Source organism: Perca flavescens, chromosome 3, assembly GCF_004354835.1.
Source record: "Perca flavescens isolate YP-PL-M2 chromosome 3, PFLA_1.0, whole genome shotgun sequence".
NCBI classification, from domain to species: Eukaryota; Metazoa; Chordata; class Actinopteri; order Perciformes; family Percidae; genus Perca; species Perca flavescens.
In genome coordinates, this window is record NC_041333.1 from 10,432,605 (window position 1) to 10,455,701 (window position 23,097).

Consider the following 23,097-nt stretch of genomic DNA (forward strand, 5'->3'; position numbering starts at 1 on the left):
TCTCTTGGCTCCATCAGAGCACTACGTCATCTGCCCCCAAAAAGCCCTTCTCGCCCTCCGACACTGCAGCAAAAGAACAGCCCTGGATCCTAAATATGTTGCAGAAGTGGAATCTTAGATGGCCCGTGCGTGCGTGTGCGCGCGCGTTGGCGCATCACCACCGAGTTTGTTTTGCGATCGCTCGATTGCCGCACAACAAGCGTGGAGTGTTACAAGGCGAGACGGATAAACATTTAGACAAACTAAATAAAGCATTTACACACTCTGTTCGGGACTGCATATTTATCTTTCGGGTCCTTCAAACGTGTACGTACAAGGGTGCTGGTTTGTTTGGGTTCTTTTTGCAAGAGATTTGTGTTGTTGGTGAAGAAGACTAATTCTATCTTAACATTTGTTTGTTTTTGTTCGGGCCGGCTGGATGTGGAGATCAGGCAACGCTTTTCTGTCCTACATATCCCCCGCCCCTCCCTTGCGAATATACAGCCAGCGCTCCATTATATTTGCAGAGTCAATTTATCATTCTGAGAAATGGAAATGCTCCGTGTGTACTTTCTTTTCTCACGCCTCTCGAGTGGCAAACAAAGACGAGGCAAACACCCTGAAAGCAGCTCCGCTGAGTTTTATTCCTCAATGTGTTTTTTTTAATTTTATTTATTTTTTTAATACTGACTTAGAACAACCTCTTGTTAGTATCTATTTAGACACCCTGCCACTTTGTTTTGGTTGCACACGTTTGGAATTGCATTATTAAATATATGTTTTTTTGGCTCGAAAGTGCTTTTGGTCGGCAGCCAGGGACCTATCAGGAGGAGACTGAACAGAAACTGTTGTCTGCGTCTTCGACCGCTCGTTGCCGTAGAGACGCGGGCAGTGATGGAATCCAGGAGAGTTTGGGAGGGACGAGAGACTGAAGGGAGAAGGGATGGGGGTGTGGGGGGGGGTCAGATCACTGCTGTATGCCCAATAGTTCACACAGCCCACACAGCAGCATTTCAAAACACAGATAGTGTCTTCGACTCTCCCCCTCCTCCTGGCCAAGGTGGACATTTTCAAGGCATTTGGCAAAACGAGATCTTTTTTTTTTTTTTTTACTCCCTCCCCTGCATCGACGTCTTTTCCCATCATCTCTCTAATCAAGGCTGATATCGAAGGAATGTGTGGCCTCCTCTGCTTCGGTGCCACGGCAGCACAATCCCAACTTGTCTCTCGCCTGGCGTGAAGAATCAGACTCTTGGCACATGTTGGACATCGGTGTTATAACGCACCCTGCGGGCAAGACAGGCCCTCTTGTGCATTCCTCCTTTCCATCAGAATTACCTTCTTTTTTTTTTTTCCGTCCGAGCAGACGTTCCCCTGTGGGCTGAAAAGCCTGTGAAATCAGCCGGAAGGGCCCAGAGTGCCCCCCGACAATGGGGCAGGGTTGTTAGTTACATGCGCTTTGCAGGAAGGGTCTCGATGTGGCCTTGTATGGCGGCGATACCCGGGGATCTGTTTCCAGTGTCCGAGGCCGCTATTGAGTTTCGCCCCTGTGGTTAATCCCGCTGTTCAGGTCCTTGGGAAACAACCGCACCTCCCCCCCTCTAACCGATTCCCAGGAAAAACCAGGCATTGCAGAACAATCTCCAATTAAGATGGGTCTTACATACTGTACCATTCAGTCCCCACTCTCTCTCTCTCTCTGTCTGTCTCAATCTCTTTACCCCCCCCCTCTCTCTCTCTCTCTCTCTCTCTCTCTCTCTCCCTCTCTCCCTCTCTCCCCCTTTCAGCTCTCTGTTTGTGTCCCTGGCCAACAAGCCTTGGGGCTAGAATTAGCGCTGTCTCCCAGGTCCCGGCCCTGGCACTTTGGGAGGGTCGGGGATGTGTGTCCTCGGTAAACAGGGCTTTGTGGGATGTGACTGTCTGATCCCCGGGGGCCCTCTCCTTTCATTCCCCCCCACCCCCCGCCCCCCCTCTCTTTCTGATCCCATACCACGGCCGTGTTGTCAGGGCTGTGGCGTCTCTCTGGGTTCTGGGACCCGCGTGGCCCCGCCGTTACCCTGCGCCTCCCGGACTGCTTCTGCCCTGTCCTCCTGCGGTCACACACACACACACACACACACACACACACACACACACACACACACACACACACACACACACACACACACACACACACACACACACACACACACACACACAGAGACAGCAGTGTCTGAAATACAGACTGTCCATGGAAGGTGGATCTCATTTGTCTTCTGCAGTCACACTCGGTTTAAATCATTTATCAAGGGGACTTGCATTAACTTTCTGCATGATGTCAGGTTCAGACAAGGACAGTCATTTTGTATTATGGATTGACTAAACCCTTTGAATGTGATTTATTTTTTTTAATTTTTTATATATATATATATTTTTTTTTTCTCATTGTGAAACAAAAAAAGACCCCTCTTCTCTCCCCCCCTAATTCCCTTATTGGATTCCAAATCATGTCTCTCTCTTTCTTTTTCTCTCTTTCTCTCACCCTTTTTTAGCTCCCTGCCATTCTCTAAGTCTGTCCCACTTTTAATAACGTCTCAACAGACAGAGTTAGGCCCAGTCTTTCCACTCATTAGTTCCCTCCGTGGCCCAGGGCTGCCTCAGTGGGCTCACCCAGACCAGCAGAAGAAGCCCATAATGGGCCCCTAGAGTCTCTTCTCTCAGGACGCTCTTCCCGAGGTTATTTTTTTTTTGGGGGGGGCGAGCTGAATGTAGGCTGTAGGCTGAATCACCAGTCAGTTTTGGCAGACGTGGAAACGAGCTCGGCCATTATCTGTACGTCTATCTCTGAGCCAAATAAAGAGGGAGGAGAAATGAGTCGGGGCTTGGCAACTTTTTACCTCCTCGTGAAGGTTTCACCTCTTTTTACCCCCGCATCTCCTTTTACTACTCTCCCAGAGAGCTTTTCTTTCGATTTTCTCTCGTAATCTTCTCCTCTCTTCTTGTTTTCAATGTATCTCCCATCTCGTGTGTGTGTGTGTGTGTGTGTGTGTGTGTGTGTGTTTGTGTGTGTGTCTGTGGCCATTTCTCTGTCTCTCTGTCTCTCAAATTCAATTCAATTCAATTTTACCAAGGCATCAGCCAAAACACAATTAACAGTTATATGTACATTAACATTGTCTCTGTCTCTCTCTCTCGGTCTCTCTGTCTCTGTCGCCTTCTCTTTCTCTCTGTCTGTCTCTCTCTCTGCCTGTGTGTGTGTGTGTGTGTGTGTGTGTGTGTGTGTGTGTGTGTGTGTGTGTGAGGCTGAGGAATGCGTGCTGCAGATCCTCTGTCCATGAGATGTGGGGCGAGTGCAGACAGGTTTGGGGTATAGCATGTGAATCAGCTCCAGCGCACAGGTCAGATTAGACCATCATGCTCTTCCTCTTATACGCCCCCACTGCTCCCTCACGATCAACTCTGAGCTTCATCCAGTTTCAGGCATTCGTTACAATTCCATCTCTCTTTTTAAGATACACCTTATACAGTATATACCACTCTGGTATTGACTGCCGGAGCATTCAGGATAGACAATTTGCGATAGCGTTGTTGAATATCGCGATAACGACGTTACGTGCGATAAATTAAAAGTTGCCTAATCCTGCTGCTTTCAGTGTTCTGCATAAATGCAGCAAATTGCTTGTTGAATTGAGAACAAATGGAAAGGAAATCATTTCCAACATTCTTTTATTGAAGAAATTGAACATTGAATTGAATATAAAAGGCTCCGCAAAAAAAAGAAAAGTTTTTTCTTTCCTTTTTTTTGAATGACCGTTACATTTTTCTTTCAACTAACTCAAGATCTCGGCGTGCCTCTCGCGATGTGTCGCGGTCTTTCGGGATGTGTCGCAGTCTTTCGCGATGTGTCGCAGTCTTTCGCGATGTGTCGCAGTCTTTCGCGATGTGTCGCAGTTTTTCGCGATGTGCTTCTTGCGCTATTTGATGACGCAATAACAATAAAAATAAAAAAAAACAATATATAGTGTGCAGCCCTACTTCGTGATGTTTGCCGTTGACTTTTGTTCAGCTGTGTAGTGTTGTGAAGCGGAGAGGCCAGTACCCCCCCCAGTCGGCAGCACCAGTTGTGACCTGTTCTTCCTCTGCCCTGCAGGTCTTTGATGCTCCACCGCGTTGCCTTTGTCCCTGTTTACCCAATATGACAGGGATATGGGCCAGCCCCACATGCAGGCAGATGGGGCTTTAAGTATTTCCTGCAGAGAGGAGGCCAAAAAGAAGTGCAGGTGCTAAACCCCCCCCCCCAGAACTCGAACCCCTTTCCTTTCCCTGAGGGCAGCCTGTCAGTGTGTTTATTTTCTCCTGTGTCATCACCAGGGATCCCTCTTGTCCTACCAGGGGATATATGGTGCTATTCCTGTGTCAGAGTTTTGTATTACTCCCACGATAGATAAATAAAGGTGCTGCCTGTCAACACTACATCTCTACTACGGGTTTCTCTGAAAGGGAACATGATGGATAAACTACAAAAAATAATAAAAATAAATAAAAAAAAAAAAGTAAGACTGAGTGAGGGGCTCACGCTGTCTAAGAAGACTGCTGTCTTTTTTCTCGGTTTCACACACTTAAGCTAGGTGTCAGTCAGACATTTCCCAAACATACATGGGTCAAAAAAAAAAAAAAAACCTTTTCCACTTGAACTCACTGACACTGAACTCATTTATTTTCATAAACTGTCCCTGTGTCTGTATATCAGCTTTCAACGATCTTTTTTGTACGCTGGATGTCTCTCGATCATCCCGGCTTGAGAATGGCCGTGCATCTCCAACGTAAGTGCAATAACAGGAGGGTAACACAAGATCAGATTTGGGCTAGGAGGAGGAAATGTGGAACACAGGATTTATTTTTTTCCTTTAAGGAGTATAGTCTGGAGTTTAGAGAAGGGGAGCGGAGAGGAGCGAGGGAGTGGGCTGGCCACAGATCAACATGGGACCAGAGGAGACTTCATGTGATAGTAGGGCTGCTCCATTATGGAAAAAATAAATAAATCATAATCACGGTTATTCGTACTCATTGAACTTTGGAACAATGTTGCATTTATTGAACTAAAAAAAAAAACAGTGGAACAAATGAACAGGGAAAACACCTTGAACTGTGAAATTTCCCTTCATACTTTTTGATTTATTTTTTTGTTCATTAAGAACACAATATACAAAATCAGAGTGTACTCGCAAAACGCAATGTGCAAAATAATCGTTTTTCTCGATAACTCTGTTTTGGCGCTCATTAGGAGGTGAAATCATAATCCCGGTTACAGTTTTGGTTATTGCACGGCCTTCTGCGATAGGGACTCCCCCCTTCTGCCAAAGAGCCGCTCGCTCCAGCTTTTGTCAGGGCGTCCGCTCAGGACGAAGCGGGACTCGCCTGCCCGTCCATGCAGCCGGTGCAGCCAGCATCGGGACGACTCTTGGTGATGAGGGATACAAGAGATCCTGTCTGTCTCCACTGGGGCGGCTTCATGGTGGCGGATGTCAAGAGGAAAGCCAAACAGATAAGAGGCAGGAATGATGCCCCTGTGTTTCCTCGTTGAGCCAGATCGATGGGCGAGATAGGCAGCTGTGTGTGTGTTTACACAAGGGCACCCAGTCGGTGCTGTAGCGCCCGCTGGGAGGAAGTCACTGGTTAAAGTAAGACAAGCGCGAGAGAGAGAGAGAGAGAGAAAGGTGGATACAGAGAGAGGGAGTTTCAGAATCCTCTCCGGTTTCTCATCATACCGTGTGCCAAGGTGCCTGCGCTTGGCTGTTTTTTTTTTTTTTTTTTTATAGCGCTGTTGTTATTATTGTAATTATATATCATTATTCCGGCAGGGAGAGAAAGATCGTTTCCACTGATGACATGGGGGCAGTGTGCAGCGCCTGTTGCAACTTGTGGGATGGAGAATTGCTAGCCTGTGAGATGTGGGTTGGATCTGCTCGAATGAGCGTGCACACACTTTAAACTGGAGCCTGAAATGCAGAGGGTACATAATGCAGTATGTTCAATCCTAAAGTCCAAATTACGTCGTTGTGACACCGTAGTCAGAAAACCTGATTGTTTTTTTTTACTAGTTTTTAATGTTTCTTTTAGGTTTAGCTTTTTTAACTTAATCTGTGGATTGTTTTCTGGATGAATGGATTAGTTGTTTGGTCTCTAAAATGTCAGAAAATGTGGATCGGTGTTTCCCAAAGCCCAAGATGACGTCCTCAGATGTCTTGTTTTGTCCTCAACTCAAAGCTATTCAGTTTACCGTCACAGAGGAGAGAAGAAACTAGAACGTATTCACATTTAACAAGCTGACATCATCAAATGACTCAAACCTATTTATTGATTAGCAAAATAGTTGGCGATTGATTGAAAAGTTGACATCTAATCGAAATCGATTAATCTTTGCAGCACTTTTACACCTGTTGCGTGTGGAGTTGTTTGGTAGTGTGTGTGTGTAAAAACAGTGTGTGTGAGTGATAACAGGGAGCGCTGGAGGTGACCCCCTATAGGGACCGGCCCAGGGGCCACCAGACACCCGCTGGTCCATCCTCTCTCTCTCTCTCTCTCTCTCTCTCTCTCTCTCTCTCTCTGCTCCACCCTGACCTTTGACCTCGGGTGAGAAAGGGGCGGGAGCCAGGAGCTGGGAGAGTTTATTATTTCCTGGACTTATAGGCCCTTATATCGTTGGCTAGTTTCATTTTTAATAAAACATCAGATTTCATAAATTACATGTGTTTTGTGCGCAGCAATCTTAATGTGTAAAGGAACTAAAGCTGTCAGATGAATGCAGTGGAGTAAAAAGTAGAATATTTCTCTCTGAGATGTAGCGGAGTAGAAGTAAAAAGTGGCATGAACAGAAAACACTCAAGTAAAGTACAAGTACCTCAACATTTGGACTCCAGTACAGTACTGGAGTAAATGTACTACATTCCACCACTGGATAATGAGAGGATGGATAAAGCATCTGTGTCTCGGGCCATTTGTCAAGCAAAAGTGCAGAACATTTGCTTGTTCCAGACAAACAAAATAGTTTCAGAAAATGAATCAAGAGATGAATCGAAGATCGTTGCTGCCCGACTCCAAACTGCTCCCCCCGCTGGGACAGAGTTGTCATTTTCTCGCCGTCCCGCAGCCGTCAGAGGAGGCTAAATAAATTGACCTGCCTGAGTGAAACAATGTTAGGATGAGGGTTAGAAACCTGTTCAGCTCCACCGATCCCACCCAGACAATCATCCTTTTAATTTGACCCGGGCCTTCTGCCCAGGTCGGCCTTTCTGCTAACGCCTGCGAGCCACCGAAGCGCCAGTGTGAATATCACAGCTGGACGGCCATTGTCCAGCCGCCCTTCAGGCTCCGACCCCGGTAACCAACCAGGAACCTGGGATCAAAGCTTTCCCCGGATTACTCTCAGGAAAAAAAGGAGGAGGAGGTGCCGCGGTTGGAGAGGGTGGGGGTGGGGGGGGTGTGTGTGTGTGTGTGTGTGTGTGGGGGGGGTTGAAAAGGATAGAGGAATGCTCCTAATTACGTGCCCTCCAGTGTGTCTGGGCCTGCACTTGAGGCTACAGTGAACCTATGGGGAAGCAACACAGTGTGACAAGAGAGCGATATTGGGAGTGAGGCGACAGTCTCTCCACGGCCACTCCATTAGCGGGAGATCTCAGCGGCCCAGTGGGGGTGAGAGAGGCGCGGGGGGGGGGGGGGGGTGGACATTCCAGCCTCCGTGGAGACACGGCAGTGGGTGAGAACGGGGGTCAGAGGAGAGGCTGGGAGGTGGAGATCAAGGAGTGTGTAAAGGGGATGTGTCGTGAAGATTAGAAGGATTGTCGTACAGGATTCATTTGGAAGCTAATAGATTCCCCCCCCCCCGATCAGATCCACTGATCTAAGAATGATGTCACCGGATTTTCACCCTGTGGACAGCTCGTGTCCGGACGCCGATCGACTTAGCTTTTGGACTACCTGTGACAGAGGACCATTCTCAGTATGTTCAAAATCTTAAGTCTCACTTGGAGAAGAGCTACACAGTTGTCACAGAAGGAGGCAGAAAAAGTCCCGCAAAGAAACCAAACCAGATTGGACTTATCTGTGGGAGATCGTGTCTGGGGTCGGAAAGGTTCGGCTGAGGGCCGGGCGATATATCCTGAAAGTCAAATATCACAATATTTTTGGCCAAATCCATCGATGTCGATATTGCGGCGTTATCCTAGGGTTGACTATCGGTGCGTTCACATAATATTAACACAGTGAGAGTTCTGATGAGTAATCATCAGTAGCAAGGATTTAATGACTAAGTGGGCAAAGACAAATAATACAACAGCTAGAACGGTAGCCTATGGTAAGCTCAGGAAATGACATCACTTTACTGTAATGCAGCTCTTTAAAACCAGGAAAAGACAACACTTGTGTCATATCACGATATCCAAAATCGAAGGCGATTTATATATATATATATATATATATAGCCTCATATATATCGATGTCGATATAATATCGATATATTTCCCAGCCCTTGCTGGCTGGCAAACACAAACTTGCAGACGAATGGAAATCTGAAGTCTGCATTGTTTTAAAGAGAGCTGGTACTCTTCCTGTCTACGCTGTCAGACCTGAGAATAAAGGCAGTCCTCTCCGAACACCACACCGGGACCTTCTGCTTCCTTGTGGGTCCTTACAGTACCTGCACCCACAGAAATTCCAGTTTGTGAAAGAAACCCTTGAATCAGTTGATCCTCTGAAATCCTCCTCCCAGCTCGTTTTGTCGTTTATATCCGGCTCAGCTCTTCTTTTGCTCGTACGGATTCTGTCATGTCTCCACCCAGATTTCTGGTCTGACGTGTTTCTCCCCCCCCCCACCCCACCCCCACCCTCTCTGCTGTGGGTTGCAGGTTTGCTGAACAGACGAGGGCGCGCTCGCCGGGCAACACGGCTGCTGGCAGGGGTCAGAGTGCACCATGGACAGTGGCCTCAGGGTCCTCCTGTCAACTGTGCTGTGTCTCAGCCAGGCCCTGCTCATCGGCTGCTCATGTAAGTCCCTTGTCCTTCTCGCAGCTTAACACGGATGGAAGTGGTGTGATCCCCTAAAGCAACAGGGGGGTCCGGGACCCTTAGGGGGTCCTCAGAGTTACTGCAGGGGCCCACCAAATGATTGCTAATTTTAAAAAACAAAACAAAAATGTCGTATCTTGAATCCAACATATTATTATATAAATCAGCCTATTTGTGAGAAAAAAAAACCCATTGATGATAGGCTTACTGACCTATAGGTTAGGTAGCCAGTGAGGTAGTCATCCACAGATACAGTTCATCCTAAGGGTTCACAGTGCTACATGTATGTTTAACAATAAAACATGATTTATAAAATCCTGCCAACAATTATTATTTTAATAGCTTAGTATTCTATGCACTAAAAATGTATGGATAGAGGCTTTAGGCCGCCCTACATGTTATTGTAGGCCCAGTTTGATATGCAATAGGGATTGACAGACACTGTTTTTTTAAGGCTGATACTGATACTGATTATTAGTAGTCAATGAAACCGATACAACGCTGATACAGATAATCTGCAAACTGCCAAAAAACAGCCCGATAATCAGCCAGGGCCGATAATCGGTCTATCCCTAATATGCAACTCAATTTCATACAATATATGTAGTAGGGGGTCCCTGCTCCGTCTCTCTTTTAGTTAAGGGTTCCTTGGCTTATAAAAACGTTAAAGGAATACGCCACCGTATGTTGAAATAGTGCTTATCACGGTCTACCCTGGCTGTAGATAGGTGGGCCAACGCATTTTTTGTCTCAGTGCAAGTAATTAGTTTTTTTGTGTTTTGTTGGCTCACTTTTACTCAAAACATGCTAACCGGCAACATAGGATTCCATTCACTACGCTAAGCTAACTAGCAGCGGCGCTGCCGGTGTTGCACCGGACTAAAACAATGCATGCACAAAAAATGCGTTGGCACACCTATCTACAGCTAGATAGGTGTGATAAGCCCTATTTCAACAAACGGTGGCATATCCCTTTAAAGACCCCTGTTCTAAAGCTGATATGTGTTCCATCATTTGTACATTAACAATGGAGCAAATGATTGTGTGATGTGAAATGTGTCCCACAGCAATGATAAGAGACTCTGCTTTCATGCATGCTTTCTTCAGATTCTAACAGCAACATGGCGGCTGTTTTTAGCCAAAAGGAGGATAAATGTTGGACTTGAATTCATCAAGACCTTAAACATGACTCCAAATGAATGTTTCTCTGTGTCTGTTGAATGTGTTAGGGTTATTTTTTCCGCTTGATGTGGAGTCTCCTATTCCCAACTGGCCAAAAAATAGTTTAAAGTAATAATTTACACAAACATTTCTTTTTTGTTTGAAACATCTGGTTTAGGTTAGGTCTATCCTGTCGTCCACTAGAATGCTAAAGAAGCCGATAGCATGATAACATCACAACAGGCCAAACGAGGGTTTGGTGCGTCCTGAAAGTCAAACTTAATCAGGAAGACATCGATGTAGCCTCATGCTTTTACTGATAACAGAGCTTTTGAATTTGTATGGCAAAAACAAAACCGCAAAAAGGGACAGTTCGCCCAAAATTCACCATTGTTGTTTTTATTACCTATCTGCAAAAAATATGAAAGCCATCCAGATAGTTTCATTTGTCTATGAGATGTGTTGTTCTGGGTGGAGGCAGACTTCTATCTGCATGAGAACATGTGTTTGGTAATCTGGGCTAACCCAGTGCCGAAATTGAGCCTGTACCACTCACCAATTGTGATTTTTGTCCACATAGGTACCCTTACTTCTAATTGTTAATAACAGTATTATTAATAGGCTTATATTCATACCAAATATATATCTCACATGGCTATATATCATGATTTATTGGAAAACAAACAAGCGATTCTATGTAAAATCCGACATTCAGAACCCCCGTATAGCCTTAATGGAATGATCCTTTGTTTCATAAGAAAATGTTTTCAGACACTGTTGGCCGGCAGTCGAATCAGGCTCCATAGATTGATTAGCTGACTATTCGGGGACAAACCTACAACATATATACGTATGAATCTAAATATATCCAAGACACATGATGATCATGTCATGCAACTTCTGAAACCTTTTCGTGATATTTAAATAGTGACGATATAAACTGTGAGACACTGGGAATTCAAAGATTTGTTATACTGTCGTAGACTGGGTAAACCCAGCCCGATCTGCCGGCGATTTCATTTCTCCCTGCAGGCTGGAAACCTGTACGTTTATGCTTCTGTTAAAAATTTGTGGGGACCAATCACAAACTTATCCACCTGGCGTGCTATTGGCGGGTTTAACACGATGACGATAGAGAAGCAACCAAGCAGCTTTTTGTTTACATTCAACATTCAGCAACCTGTTGATGCCGCTGTCGCTGCTACGTCACCCGGATCGTTGGTCTGATTGGTTGAAGGACTATCCAATTGTGTAAAAAGTAATTTGAACTGTACCCGTTGATCACGCCTTTTGTGCAGTAGAAAACACAGAGCAGACTCCCCAGACTAATGTTCAATCTTAAAAGATTGAGCTTGGTCTGGTGATAGCCAGACTAATACTGTCAGGCTGGTCTTAAGAACTGTGACTAAAGAAATTCTAGGGCGACTCATACTCATATGATTTTCTCGAGTAATCAGTCAAACCGAGTTTCTCCACAAAGAATCATGCAAAAGCACCACTTTAAATCTTGTGTTTATGAGAATGTGTTCATACGTTTTCTTGGGAAAAAAAGTCATGCAGCAAGAAAAAGCATAAAGAAATGACCAGTCGAATAAAGAAATCTGACTCCGCTAAGACCAAAACGGCCGATTAGTCGAATAATCGTACTGGCACCTTTTTTGGTCCGATTCAGGCACTGGGCCAACCTATGACAAAATGACTGATTCCAATCTGTGAACCTGTTTTCCTCTGCTCCTGTCTCCTCCACAGCTCAGTATCCCTCTTTCAGCTCTGAGCCTGCCTCCGTGGTCCAGAGTCCAGGCTCCGTTGCTCGTCTGCGCTGCTTAGTAAATCCTCCATCAGCCTCGGTTTCCTGGCGCTTCAGAGGCCGCCCCCTGGACCGCGACAACCTGTCCGGTGTGGAGATCAACCAGGGCCTCCTCACCATATCCTCCCTTAAGCCCAGCCATGTTGGTGTCTATCAGTGTGTGGCACGCTTAGACCACGGGCCGGCCATCGCCAGCCGCCACGCGCGCGTGGCCATAGCAGGTACGGATACAGGCTATTGCCCTTGGGTGCACACTTCTACTCACTTCAAAGCAGAGTGGTGAAAAAAAGAGAGGAAGTTGCCTTGAGAAAAGGAAGGTCGCTCTGTGAGTGTTGAACACTTAGAAAGAATGCCTGTCCTCGGCTGCCTGCTGCTGAGTGGCGGAGGGGAAGGAAGCAGTAGGAGTTTTTTTTACTCGGGCACCCTTCCAAAAGCCTCTTGACTGGTATCCTTAATGAGCCTTGGGCTTTCCTGTGTAGTGTGTTATGTTCCTGCTGGGGTGCTGCTTGCTGTTGGACACTACCCCCTAAGGGGTTGACCCTGATCTGGAACTGTATCTGGCTTGAATAGAATCGCTCACTGCAACAATAAACAAACCCAGCGATCCAACACAAACAGCTTGGCTCAAGTAGCGCCGTTTTGCCTTCCCTCTTCACTGCGCATATTGGATATTCATATTGAATGTCCAATAGTCTGCGCAGAAAGAGAGTTCGACTGAAGGAGTCTTCTTTTTCTCTGTCTCTGCAGAAATATCAGAATACGAAGATGGCCGACGGCGGTCGTTATCGGTGCAGGAAGGCAGCTCGGTTCTTATAGAGTGTCCTCTGCCGCACAGCGTCCCTCCAGCTCTTCCCAGGCTGCGAGCACGAGGGGAGCGGATAGAAGTATCAACAGGTTTGTTCGAGACCAGCAAATCAATCGGAAGTTCCTTTTGTATTTTGGAATAATGCTTTTAACTTGAGGTTGGCAGTACGACTATATAAACTGCAAAACACTAGAAATTCAGATTTGTCAAGTTTATCCAAAAAGAATCATGTAAAAGCGCCACTGTAATCCTGTGTTTACCAGAGATCTGCTCATATATTTCTTGGAAATAAGTCGTTCAGCATGACAAAAAGAATAAAAAAGGACTAACGGACTAAATAAATCTGAGTCCACTAAGACCGAAACGACCGATTAGTCGACTAATCGACTCAGAGCGAGCAGCCCTATTACTCTCTTACCATTTCTGGTTGTTTTAGGCCATTGCGGGCAATGTTGAAAATCAGTGAGCTGGACTACTTGTGCATCAATGTGATGATGATTCTAGATTTATTTTTTTTCCTCACAGAATTTATAAAAAAATATCCATTTCCATTTGGTCATTTTATCTATAATGATTTCTCTATTGATATTGCAGATATCACAACATGATGCCATATAAAACACACTTACCATGCTCACGGTGTAACAAACACACACACACACACACACACACACACACACTCAATATATTAATACTGTGGAAGTTCTCTGAAACTGTTGCCTTGCCTTTTTCTTTTCAGATGACTATGTAGTTCTTCCGTCTGGAAACCTCCAGATTCTCTCTGTGTCAGCCCGGCACCAGGGCATGTATAAATGCGGCGCGTTCAACCCGGTTACTGGGGAAACCGTCACGCAGCCTCATGGCACCAAGCTGTCGGTGAAACGTGAGTCTGATGACATTTAATTTAGGATTCGCAAGTTTTCATGTCTCAGCTGTGTGCTCTGTTATCGTGTGCTAACGTGGTTCATTTGCCCGTTTTTAGATTCAGACTCCTCCCCCCCAGTGCGGATAGTTTACCCCACCGCCCCAGTGACCGTTTCAGTGCAGCGGTCCCAGCCGCTGACGTTGGAGTGCATCGTGTCTGGTAGTCCTGCACCAGCGGCCACATGGTTTAAGGACGGTAAGGAGGTCGCACCGGGGCCTTCTCACCAACGGCAGCACAACAACCTGGCCTTTGTTTCGGTGATGAGGAGCGACGAAGGGAGTTACACCTGTGCTGCTGAAAGCACACAAGGGACTGTGATCAGCGCCAACTATACTGTCAGTGTTCTCGGTAAGAAAAACACAAGAAAGGCTCTCGTTAGGGCTGGGTATTGTTAAAAAAATGTTACAGATACCAAAACCAAAACCGTGGGTTGGATACCGGTTCCTTTTTTCAATACCAAATGTATAAAATCCATTTCTACGACGTGTAACGTTAGACAGCCAATCAGCAGCATTATTAGATCTTTGTAGAAGCATGCTGCATGCTTATTGGCTCACTGATGCTGATGGGATTTATTCCTTAGGTATTTCAAATTTAGGTTTGGGCATCGTTTTGATTTTAACAATTCTGAATCCAATTCCAATTCTTCCTTTCGATTCCGGTTCTTATCGCCGATTCTTTGAGTTGTGGAAACGGGTCACATGCCTATTTCACAGATAAGAGGAACATTATATTTTGATTCAATGGTGATTTACAGATTTTATCGGCTCTTTCAATGTAAAATAAAGCCAGACTTCAGAGCACCGCTTGCTGTGCTCCATGGCTGCAACACAACAAGCGCCTGGAAGTACGGCGGCTGCTACGGAAACCAAAACTTGTGCTTATTGAATTTGGAACCGATGATTGGATTTGAAACCAAAAAATGATTCCATTGGAATTGTAATGTTTGAAACCATTCCAAGTTGGAACCGGTTCTCAATGCCCAATCCTATTTTTAAAATTTGGTATTGAACGACGAGGCATTCTTCGATGCTCCATAGTCGGGAGGCAATTCGGTCAGTGCCCAAAAAGTAGGAAAATGGGGTACCCAGCCCTAGCTGTTGTGGTGTGGGGACTGTTTGTGGCAGATCCCGTGGTGATGCTAATCCGTCTCTCCTCCACAGAGCCTGTGTCTATCACAGAGGGCCTGACCAACCAGCTCGTCTCTCCCGGCTCCTCCACCCACTTTACCTGCGCGGCGACAGGAAACCCTACCCCAAACATCACCTGGCTGTTCAACGCCGACCCCGTCACCCCATCGCGTCGCTTTCAGATCTCTGGATCCTCGCTTGTCATTGCAGATGTGACGCCACAGGATGAGGGCGTGTTCCAGTGTCTGCTGGACAACGGGATTGGCTCGGCACAGTCATATGGAATCCTTACGACGCCAACGGGTATGCATCGGTCATCGTAATTTGTGACTTGGCTTTCACATGGCTCGACTCAGCTTGTATTAGTATTAAAGACAGACTTTTTAAAACACTTAATGCTTCAAATCCACAGACATTTGAAATAGTAAGTAAGTAATTGGGGTAGAGAAGCAGCACTGGTTGCAGCTGTCACCATCAGCTGTGATGTGATGCTGCCACCAAAGCATCGTGATCGGCGACGTGAAAGAGGCAAATTGCCACCGTACTGTAAGATCACTCGCCTAACAACACGAGTTTGTACGCTGACACTGGATGCCTTGCAGAGCGCCTTGCAGAGAGTTTACACATACAAAAGGGAGCGTTTTGAGACACGCCACATCATTGTGCATTGTTCCGAAGATTGTCGCTAGTGTTGGAAAGGCGTCCTACCAGGCGGGATCTCTGTGGGCCTGCGCATACGGTATCTGCAGGGAGTCCTTGCTCTTTGAGTGCGAGTGTGTGTGTGTGTGTGTGTGTGTGTGTGTGTGTGTGTGTGTGTGTGTGTGTGTGTGTGTGTGTGTGTGTGTGTTTCTGAGGGCTGGTAGGAGAGGCTTAGCCAAGGCCGCCCTCCTCCTGAGCCTTGAACTGAGCCTGAGCGTGAGAGTGAGCTTTGTGCACGCCGCCGGGGATAAGCCCCCGGACACTGGAATGTAAGGAGTAGCCGTGGAGGGTTATGACGAGGACCAGACCACCCAGCTGTCAACATCATACACAACTGCCTTTTATTTATTAACACATCACATCACAACGCCCCCCCCCCCTCCCTCCCCACCAAGCCTCCCCTCTCCTGCCTCCCCAGCCGCTGTACGCCAGGGCCCCATTCCTCAGCTCACCCCTCTATCTGCAGCATGATTAATACAGCGACATGTGGTACATAGGGAGTACAGATCAGACAGGATCAGGCGGGGTCACTGCAATACATTTGCTCCCCCGTCCACAGAATACAGCAAGAAGGATGAGATTTCATATCTTTTTGCTGCAGATATACACAAAAGAGAATATGAAGGCGATAAGCAGGACGTGCCCGGCAGAGGTAAACACTCCGAGGTCAGTTTGTGTTCACTTGTTTCTAAGGTGCCAGGCGCCGGAGCTTATCCAATGCCCTTTGCATTCAAAGTAAACACTATCATTGATGTGAGTAGTCTGTTATTATTATGAACAATTCATCAATAAGAGCGGTCTGAAATATATTTGGTTTTCAGTTTGGTATCGTTATTTTCCAACTCCTTCGATTGGGATGCACCACAGGGGAGATGTGGTGTCCTCCTGGCTCTCACATGTCAAAAACCTAGCCCAGCGCTGCAGCCACAACACATGCTGAAATGATTATTTGATCACTTGATTGACAGAAAATGAATCAAGAACAATACCGTACATTGGTTTCCTGCCTTTTCTCAGTTTTATATATCATTGTTCAATGAATCTCTTTGGTATTTGAACTGCTGGTCTGAGAAAAATAGCAATTTAAAGACATCACCTTGACCTTTTTTCACTATTTTCTGATATTTGTTGTTGCAACTCTTGTCACTAATCCCTAATCTCACAACTGCCACCTCCTCGCCACATCAGGAAAGAGCTATTGTGACATCCGGGAAGTCAGCCAGTCAGGATTATAAAACATATATTCACTTGTTCCAGTTCATCCAGTAAGCTGAGCTCTGTCCGAACTGAGGCTCTCGTCTCTGCTGGTAATCCGTCACAGTTACTCCCAGGTGTTCATCTCTAATGCACTGACCTTTTTCTGGGAAGGACCTGGCAGCGTATCTCTGTCCAGGTGTAGGAGCACACTCAAGTGAATTTGTCAGCTGTGTGGAGCGGAGTTAGCAAAGTTTTTCAGCTGCACGGCTTCCAGGAAGGCTGCTCTCTGTATCCTCGCTCATAGCTCCTCGGAGATCCCTCCTCGATGCTAGCTCCTCGGCGCAGGAATAACAGCTTTGAGACGGCCTTCAAGAAGGAGGGCCAGAACAACTTCCGGTTCAGCCGAGGAGCGAGGAGATATCAAATAAGGGAACTAGGATGTACCCATGATATATCACTCCTGTCCATGAAGACTGTGAGGATGCCGTGGCCTTAACTGCCTCCTCCTGTACCAGTGTTTTGGAGGCTGTGGTTAAGTTGTGAGTCGGAGCTGTTGAGAGGGCAGAGGGAGGGAAGGGAGCAGGAGAGTGTGTTGGTCTGGCTGTAGCGCTGGCTGGGGTCTGATTCTCTCCGGTATTTTAATGGTCGGCGTCTGGAATGTGTGGCAGCTGGCCGCAGTCCCAGGATCAGGTCTAGTGTTACCATCCCCGGGCCTGTTTGTTTTACAAAGTGAACCGGTGCCGCACACAAAATAGCCCCGAAACTGGAACCAGGACCCTGCAAGCGTGGCCCTGTGGCAAGCCTCGGTGCTTTAACCTCCTTACTCACTTGTTTAGCTTTGAATATTCAATTATGGTGCTCTTTGACCGGTGTGGTGTGGCTCCGAGTCGAGCGGGCCCCCTGCTCTTGTGGGCTGTGCTCAGTGTCCTCTAAACGTCTGTGAAATATTCCACCCGAGCTGTGCCAAACCGGTGTCAGCCATAATAAGATTCCCAGCCTGCATGATTCGCCCAGGTGGACCTCTCTGGCTCGGGTGAAGATTTAATGAAAAAAAAAAAAAAAAAAAAAAAAGCATGATTATGTAGTGTTGCACAGATCCAGGTTTTTCTTGTTATTTTATGTAGATTCAAAGGCTTGTTCCAAATGTAAAAGTTTCCAGCACTGGTTTTCCTCTGTGGACATGGAGGGCCACCTCGGTTAGTCACTGACTGTGTAACTTTGTTGCCATGGCTTCAGCTTTTATTGCTTTGTGCTTTCTCCAGTGACTGTTGTCTCAAACTCAACACAGCCTAGATCCAGGTTATTAATCAAGAAACTAAATATGCACCATTATAAAAAGCTGTACATCGGCTAATAAACACTTACCAATGCATACCCTATGTAGGAGATACTGTACGTTATATAAATGTTTTTATTTTTTATTTTGCAATGTTCATATATGGTTGATCAGTTACATTTAGGATATTGTGATGCAAAAATGTGACAATATGCATTTTAGAGCTGAAAAATTCATCCGAAATCATAATCCGGTCTATTGCCATGTAGGTTTTCACATCCAAGGAATTTGCCTTGGTGATTTGATGCATAACAATACAACATAATAAAGAAAAAGAAAAGATTAAAGCAAGTACTGCAACAGTCAGACAACAATAAAATGAAAATAATATAATTACAAGTTAATACAATATATCTGTTTTCAAAATGTCGAGCTGTACAATTTGTACAGAGATGTGCACAATATTGTCCAGGGAAAGTATGTCGAGTATGTATAAATAATTTGTGTATTCTTGTACATAGATGATAGTCCAAAAGATGAGCGTAAATGGAATGCATTGTAAAAGACGTGGAGACTTGACGTTAATGATTGCAACTAGGGATGTAACGATAACCGGTGTAACGGTAAACCACGATAAAAATGTTGACGATAACAATTGCCGTTTTCATTTAAAATATCACTATTATCACGGTGGATTACCACGGTGTGGAAACCGTGTGTTTAGTCCTTCCCAGCTTCATCCGAGTCTCCTGAAGTTGCCGCGCAGGCGCACTGCGTAGCCTACGACGTGCGTTTCTTGAAGTTGGAATCGTGGCGGAAGGAGGAGATGACAGCGCTCAGGACATTTATCAGCCCTCTGCGAGGACTAAGTCTGAAGCATGGGCAAATTTCGGTTATTCTTAGAAAATATTGAACACACTTTTAAAAATATACCGAAAACCATGATAATTTTGGTCACTATAACTGTGAGGTTAAATTTTCATTCCGTTACATCCCTAATTGCATCATAAATCAATTTGATTGAATTTTGTTTGCATAATCCCAAAAATGAAATTGCGTTCCAAAGTCTCAGCTGCTGCCTGGAAATTTTGACATGTCTTAAAAGAAGCTCTTGTTTCTTGTTTTGTGAAGATGTTTGAAGTTGGAGAATGTTAGTTTTATCTAGAGAAAGACATTTTTGTATACAAACAACTTTTCATCTTACAAGACAAGACAATTCATTTTGAACTAAAACCTCTATGAAAGGCATTTAAAAAAGAATCAATGGTGAAACCTGACAATTTTAGTTTTGCACAAGAATAAATGGAATTTTGTCACAGTGCGTCTTAATTGCAGCTTTGTTTAAGTGTATCTGACTGAACTGAGTTGACTTCATTTATATTATCAATAATATTTGATTTCGCTCCCTGACAGATGTGCATCCGGGCTCCACTGCCGCCGTGCTGCTGGAGGCGTCACCATCACTCCACCCCATGCAGAGCGACGAGGGCCATGAGCGCTTCCTGACTGAAGACGACGACGACGACGAAGCTGCCGTCAACCTGCCGGTCGACAGGAGCAGTGAGCGGCCAACTCCGGAGGCGCCGATCATCACCAGCCCGCCGCAGACCCACAAGCCTGATATGTACGACCTGGAGTGGAGGGCCGGGCGGGATGGCGGGAGCCCAATCAACGCCTATTTTGTCAAATACCGTAAGGTGAGGAGGAAAATACACGCTGCCATGTTTCACTTCTTTCTTGCCAAATTTTAGTTTTACCACAAACGCACAACCTTTTCTTGAAGTGTTTTGCCTATAACAGAGGTCCTCAAACTTTTTTAGGGCAAGGGAATGGGAATGACTGTAACGGCACTGTACCGGCCGCTACAGTGCCGTTACAGTCATTCCCTGACTGCAATGGCAGTACAGAGATATATATATATATATAGTATAGTATAGTATAGTTGTGACATCACAACTGTACAGAAGTCCTGACGGCTCGTTTAAAGGTACAGTTTCTGAATACGGGCTGTGTGCGTTTCTTTGTGGATTGAGCGTTTTGATACTTCACAGTATTTATATGGCACCTCGACCTGCTTTATAATCAAAAGAGACATGCACATCTCAGCAATTACAATATGGGACCTTTAAATAAAGAAGGTAGGATCAGTACCTGAGCTGACTGATAGGCTGCTTACAGTATTTCCTGTTTAAAATCCTGTGTTTTCTTCAGTAATATGCTCACTCTGACTATAAAACCGCAGCAATACTTTGTTGGCAGCACGACTCGGTTCTGCTGGAGTTTGGAAATTGTGACAGAAATCTCCCAGGGATTGCTTCTGAGGCCGTTCCCTGTCTAGAGCGACTGACACTGAACTATGGAAGGTTGTAGAGCGACACATGATTTTGTTTTTCTTTTAATCATGTGTTTGTATTTGTCTATGTGTGTGGCCGTCTGTGTGTGCGTGTCAGGTCGATGAAATGGGAACAGTGGTGGGGAGTTGGCATACAGTTCGTGTCCCTGGCAGCGAGAAGACCCTGCGGCTGTCAGAGCTGGAGTCCTCCAGTCTCTACGAGGTGCTGATGGTGGCCCGGAGTTCAGCCGGCGAGGGCCAGCCGGCCATGCTCACCTTCCGCACCGGCAAGGGTCAGTCCAACCACGGGCTCTCAGCACTCAAACACTGTTTAAAACAACTGTTAATAACAATGTATTTAGGCCTGTAACTAATATTGCATAATTGTCTAATCGCAATTTCTTAATGTAGTCGCCGTTTTCTTTGCTTACCTGCAATGACTTGCTGACATTAAGTAAGGTCCTAAGGCAGGGGTGTCAAACTCAATTTCACTAAGAGCCACACAGGAAAATAAGAATCCCAACAAGGGCCAGACATGTTTAGTTTATTCACATGCTTTTATTTCATCAAAAAAGTCAAGCATCTTTTACTGTATTATCGCTGTCTCATATAGCCTTCTCACTTACATATATATATATATATATATATATATATATATATATATATATATATATATATATATATATAAATAACTATATTGTTAATCACAATTATTTCCGAGACAATTAATTAAACAGTAAAATTTGGAATTGTTACAGCTCTAAATGGAACTTTCGAGCCCTGTGTGTTTTAGGTATTCTGGGGAATAATGGCGTTTTTCCACTACATGGTACCTGCTCGACTCGGCCGCGCTGCCCCATCCTCCTTTTTCCATTGCAGATTTAATACCGCCTCATGCGTGAGGCGAGCGTGGCTGGTCACCATAGCGACGCCGCAGGAAGCTGCCGTGACCTAACGCGACACACACAAACAGAACGTCGAAGGTGTGTTGTTTTTGACTATCGGCATGTGGCTGTTGCCACAGCCAGAAGACACATTTTGTTTCAAAAAAAGCTGGAGGCAGCAAAAAAAAAAAAACACCGCTGGTTAAACTATTTAAAAATGGCGGGTTTGTTCAGGACACCCCCCCCCATTTGTCGCTAACAATGATGACGCAGTGATTAGTGACGATTCTCTCCGACCAATCAGTAGCCTGCAGGTTTTCACGTCACCTTTTGGTATCACCTCAGCTCGCTTGGAAACTCGACGGAGGTGATACTAAAAAAAAGTACTTGTTGGCAGGTACCAGGGACTTTTTATCATAATGGAAAACCAAAAAAGGGTAGAGTAGAGTTGAGCTGAGTCAAGCAAGTACCATGTAATGGAAAAACGCCGTAACTGACCAATGGAAGACTCCGCTTTACAGCTTCTCCAACAAAGCTCCGATAGAAAGAGGTTCAGCTCCTAAAACATCATCAGTAAATGTCAGGTTTTGGTGTCGGCTCCCCTAAATTAAAGAGCATCTGGTTGTATCTGAACTCCAGATTTTTTTTGTTGCACTGACATTAAACAGACATTCAGGCAGAAATTTATCGGAGAAGAAGCAGAAATATGCATCTCTTTCTCCAGCGATAGCAGTCTCATGAGAACAGAAAAATATGCAGAGCACATTGCGTTTTCCAGTTCGAAAATCTACTGTGGCTCTTTGGATGATTTTTTTTGCTTCTGCCTTTGTGATTTATAGAAGAGGAAGCACAATAAAGTGTTTTCAATCAAACGGGCAAAATGAAATTAGTTCACCGTTTCTGTGGACTGAAGTAGAAGCAGATGAGACAGGCTAGGGATAATTGAATACACTAAAACATAAAATTGTGTCTTCATTACAAACTAACTGCTGACTAAACGTGTATTCTACGCAACCGTATCCTGTCTCTGAGGGCGGATTATTCCTTTAATTACTTCTACTTCCACCACATTGTCCAATTATAATCCTAAATTCAATCATAATGATCAGTATCATAATCATAGTGAGTTACTTTGAGCAAGTTGTTTGTGTTTCTGAGACAAATAGAAACAAGGACAACCGCAAATGTTCCAAAAAACTTACAATAATGCTACACCACAGCAGGGTTGACAAAATGTTCCCCGCTCAGAAATATGCAAAATACTGCCAGAAACCACACACATGGTTCTATCCCGAGGGTGGTTCTTTTACAAAAATGGTCCTGGACCCAAAAAAAAATGCCAACCAGACCCATAAGCAACGCCACCTCCCCAAGAAACACTTGACTGATCCTCAATATGGCCATTTGCTTTTGGTCTCAGTTGTATTTTTTTCTTTAAAAATGTATCTCCCGTTATGATGCTTGTTTCAAAACCTTCTCCACATTGCCAGGAATATAATTCTGGTGGAGAATAAGTCAATCTATAATCTATGATTATTTTTGCATTAAAAAGAAAAGAATCAGCCTTTAAAAATCCACCAAATGTATATTAATAGAAACCTCAAATACCCAGAAACAACCACGAGGACATGTTGTCGGTATCCTCAGGGATAGCTGCGGCCCCGTTTAAAAGATGCCATGCAAAAAGAGAATGAATTGACTGAAAAAAAACGTGATTAGCATGAGGCTGAAAAGTGTTACACTCAATCCGAGCAACAACAACCCAGCCGAGTGGAACTGCAAAGCGTTGTCGGGGTGAAAACCTGAACCCCACCCTGATAAAACTCCAAACAGCTCTGGAAACCAGGAGGAAAAGTTTAG

At 45.2% G+C, this 23,097-nt stretch overlaps 1 protein-coding gene across 5 annotated transcripts in view; it reads left to right on the forward strand.

The window, feature by feature from the left end:
• Window positions 1–23,097, forward strand: part of cdon (cell adhesion associated, oncogene regulated) — a 44,594-nt gene that overhangs the window by 7,559 nt on the left and 13,938 nt on the right. The window contains exons 1-9 of one of the 5 annotated variants that reach the window (XM_028574477.1): window positions 4,688–4,781; window positions 8,862–9,000; window positions 11,932–12,210; window positions 12,737–12,883; window positions 13,534–13,677; window positions 13,777–14,067; window positions 14,883–15,152; window positions 19,435–19,718; window positions 20,472–20,646. In XM_028574477.1, coding sequence (XP_028430278.1) covers window positions 8,928–9,000; window positions 11,932–12,210; window positions 12,737–12,883; window positions 13,534–13,677; window positions 13,777–14,067; window positions 14,883–15,152; window positions 19,435–19,718; window positions 20,472–20,646 — 1,663 coding nt within the window. In that variant the 5' untranslated portion in view covers window positions 4,688–4,781; window positions 8,862–8,927. The other 4 variants (XM_028574478.1, XM_028574479.1, XM_028574476.1 and 1 more) reach the window with 4 other exon arrangements.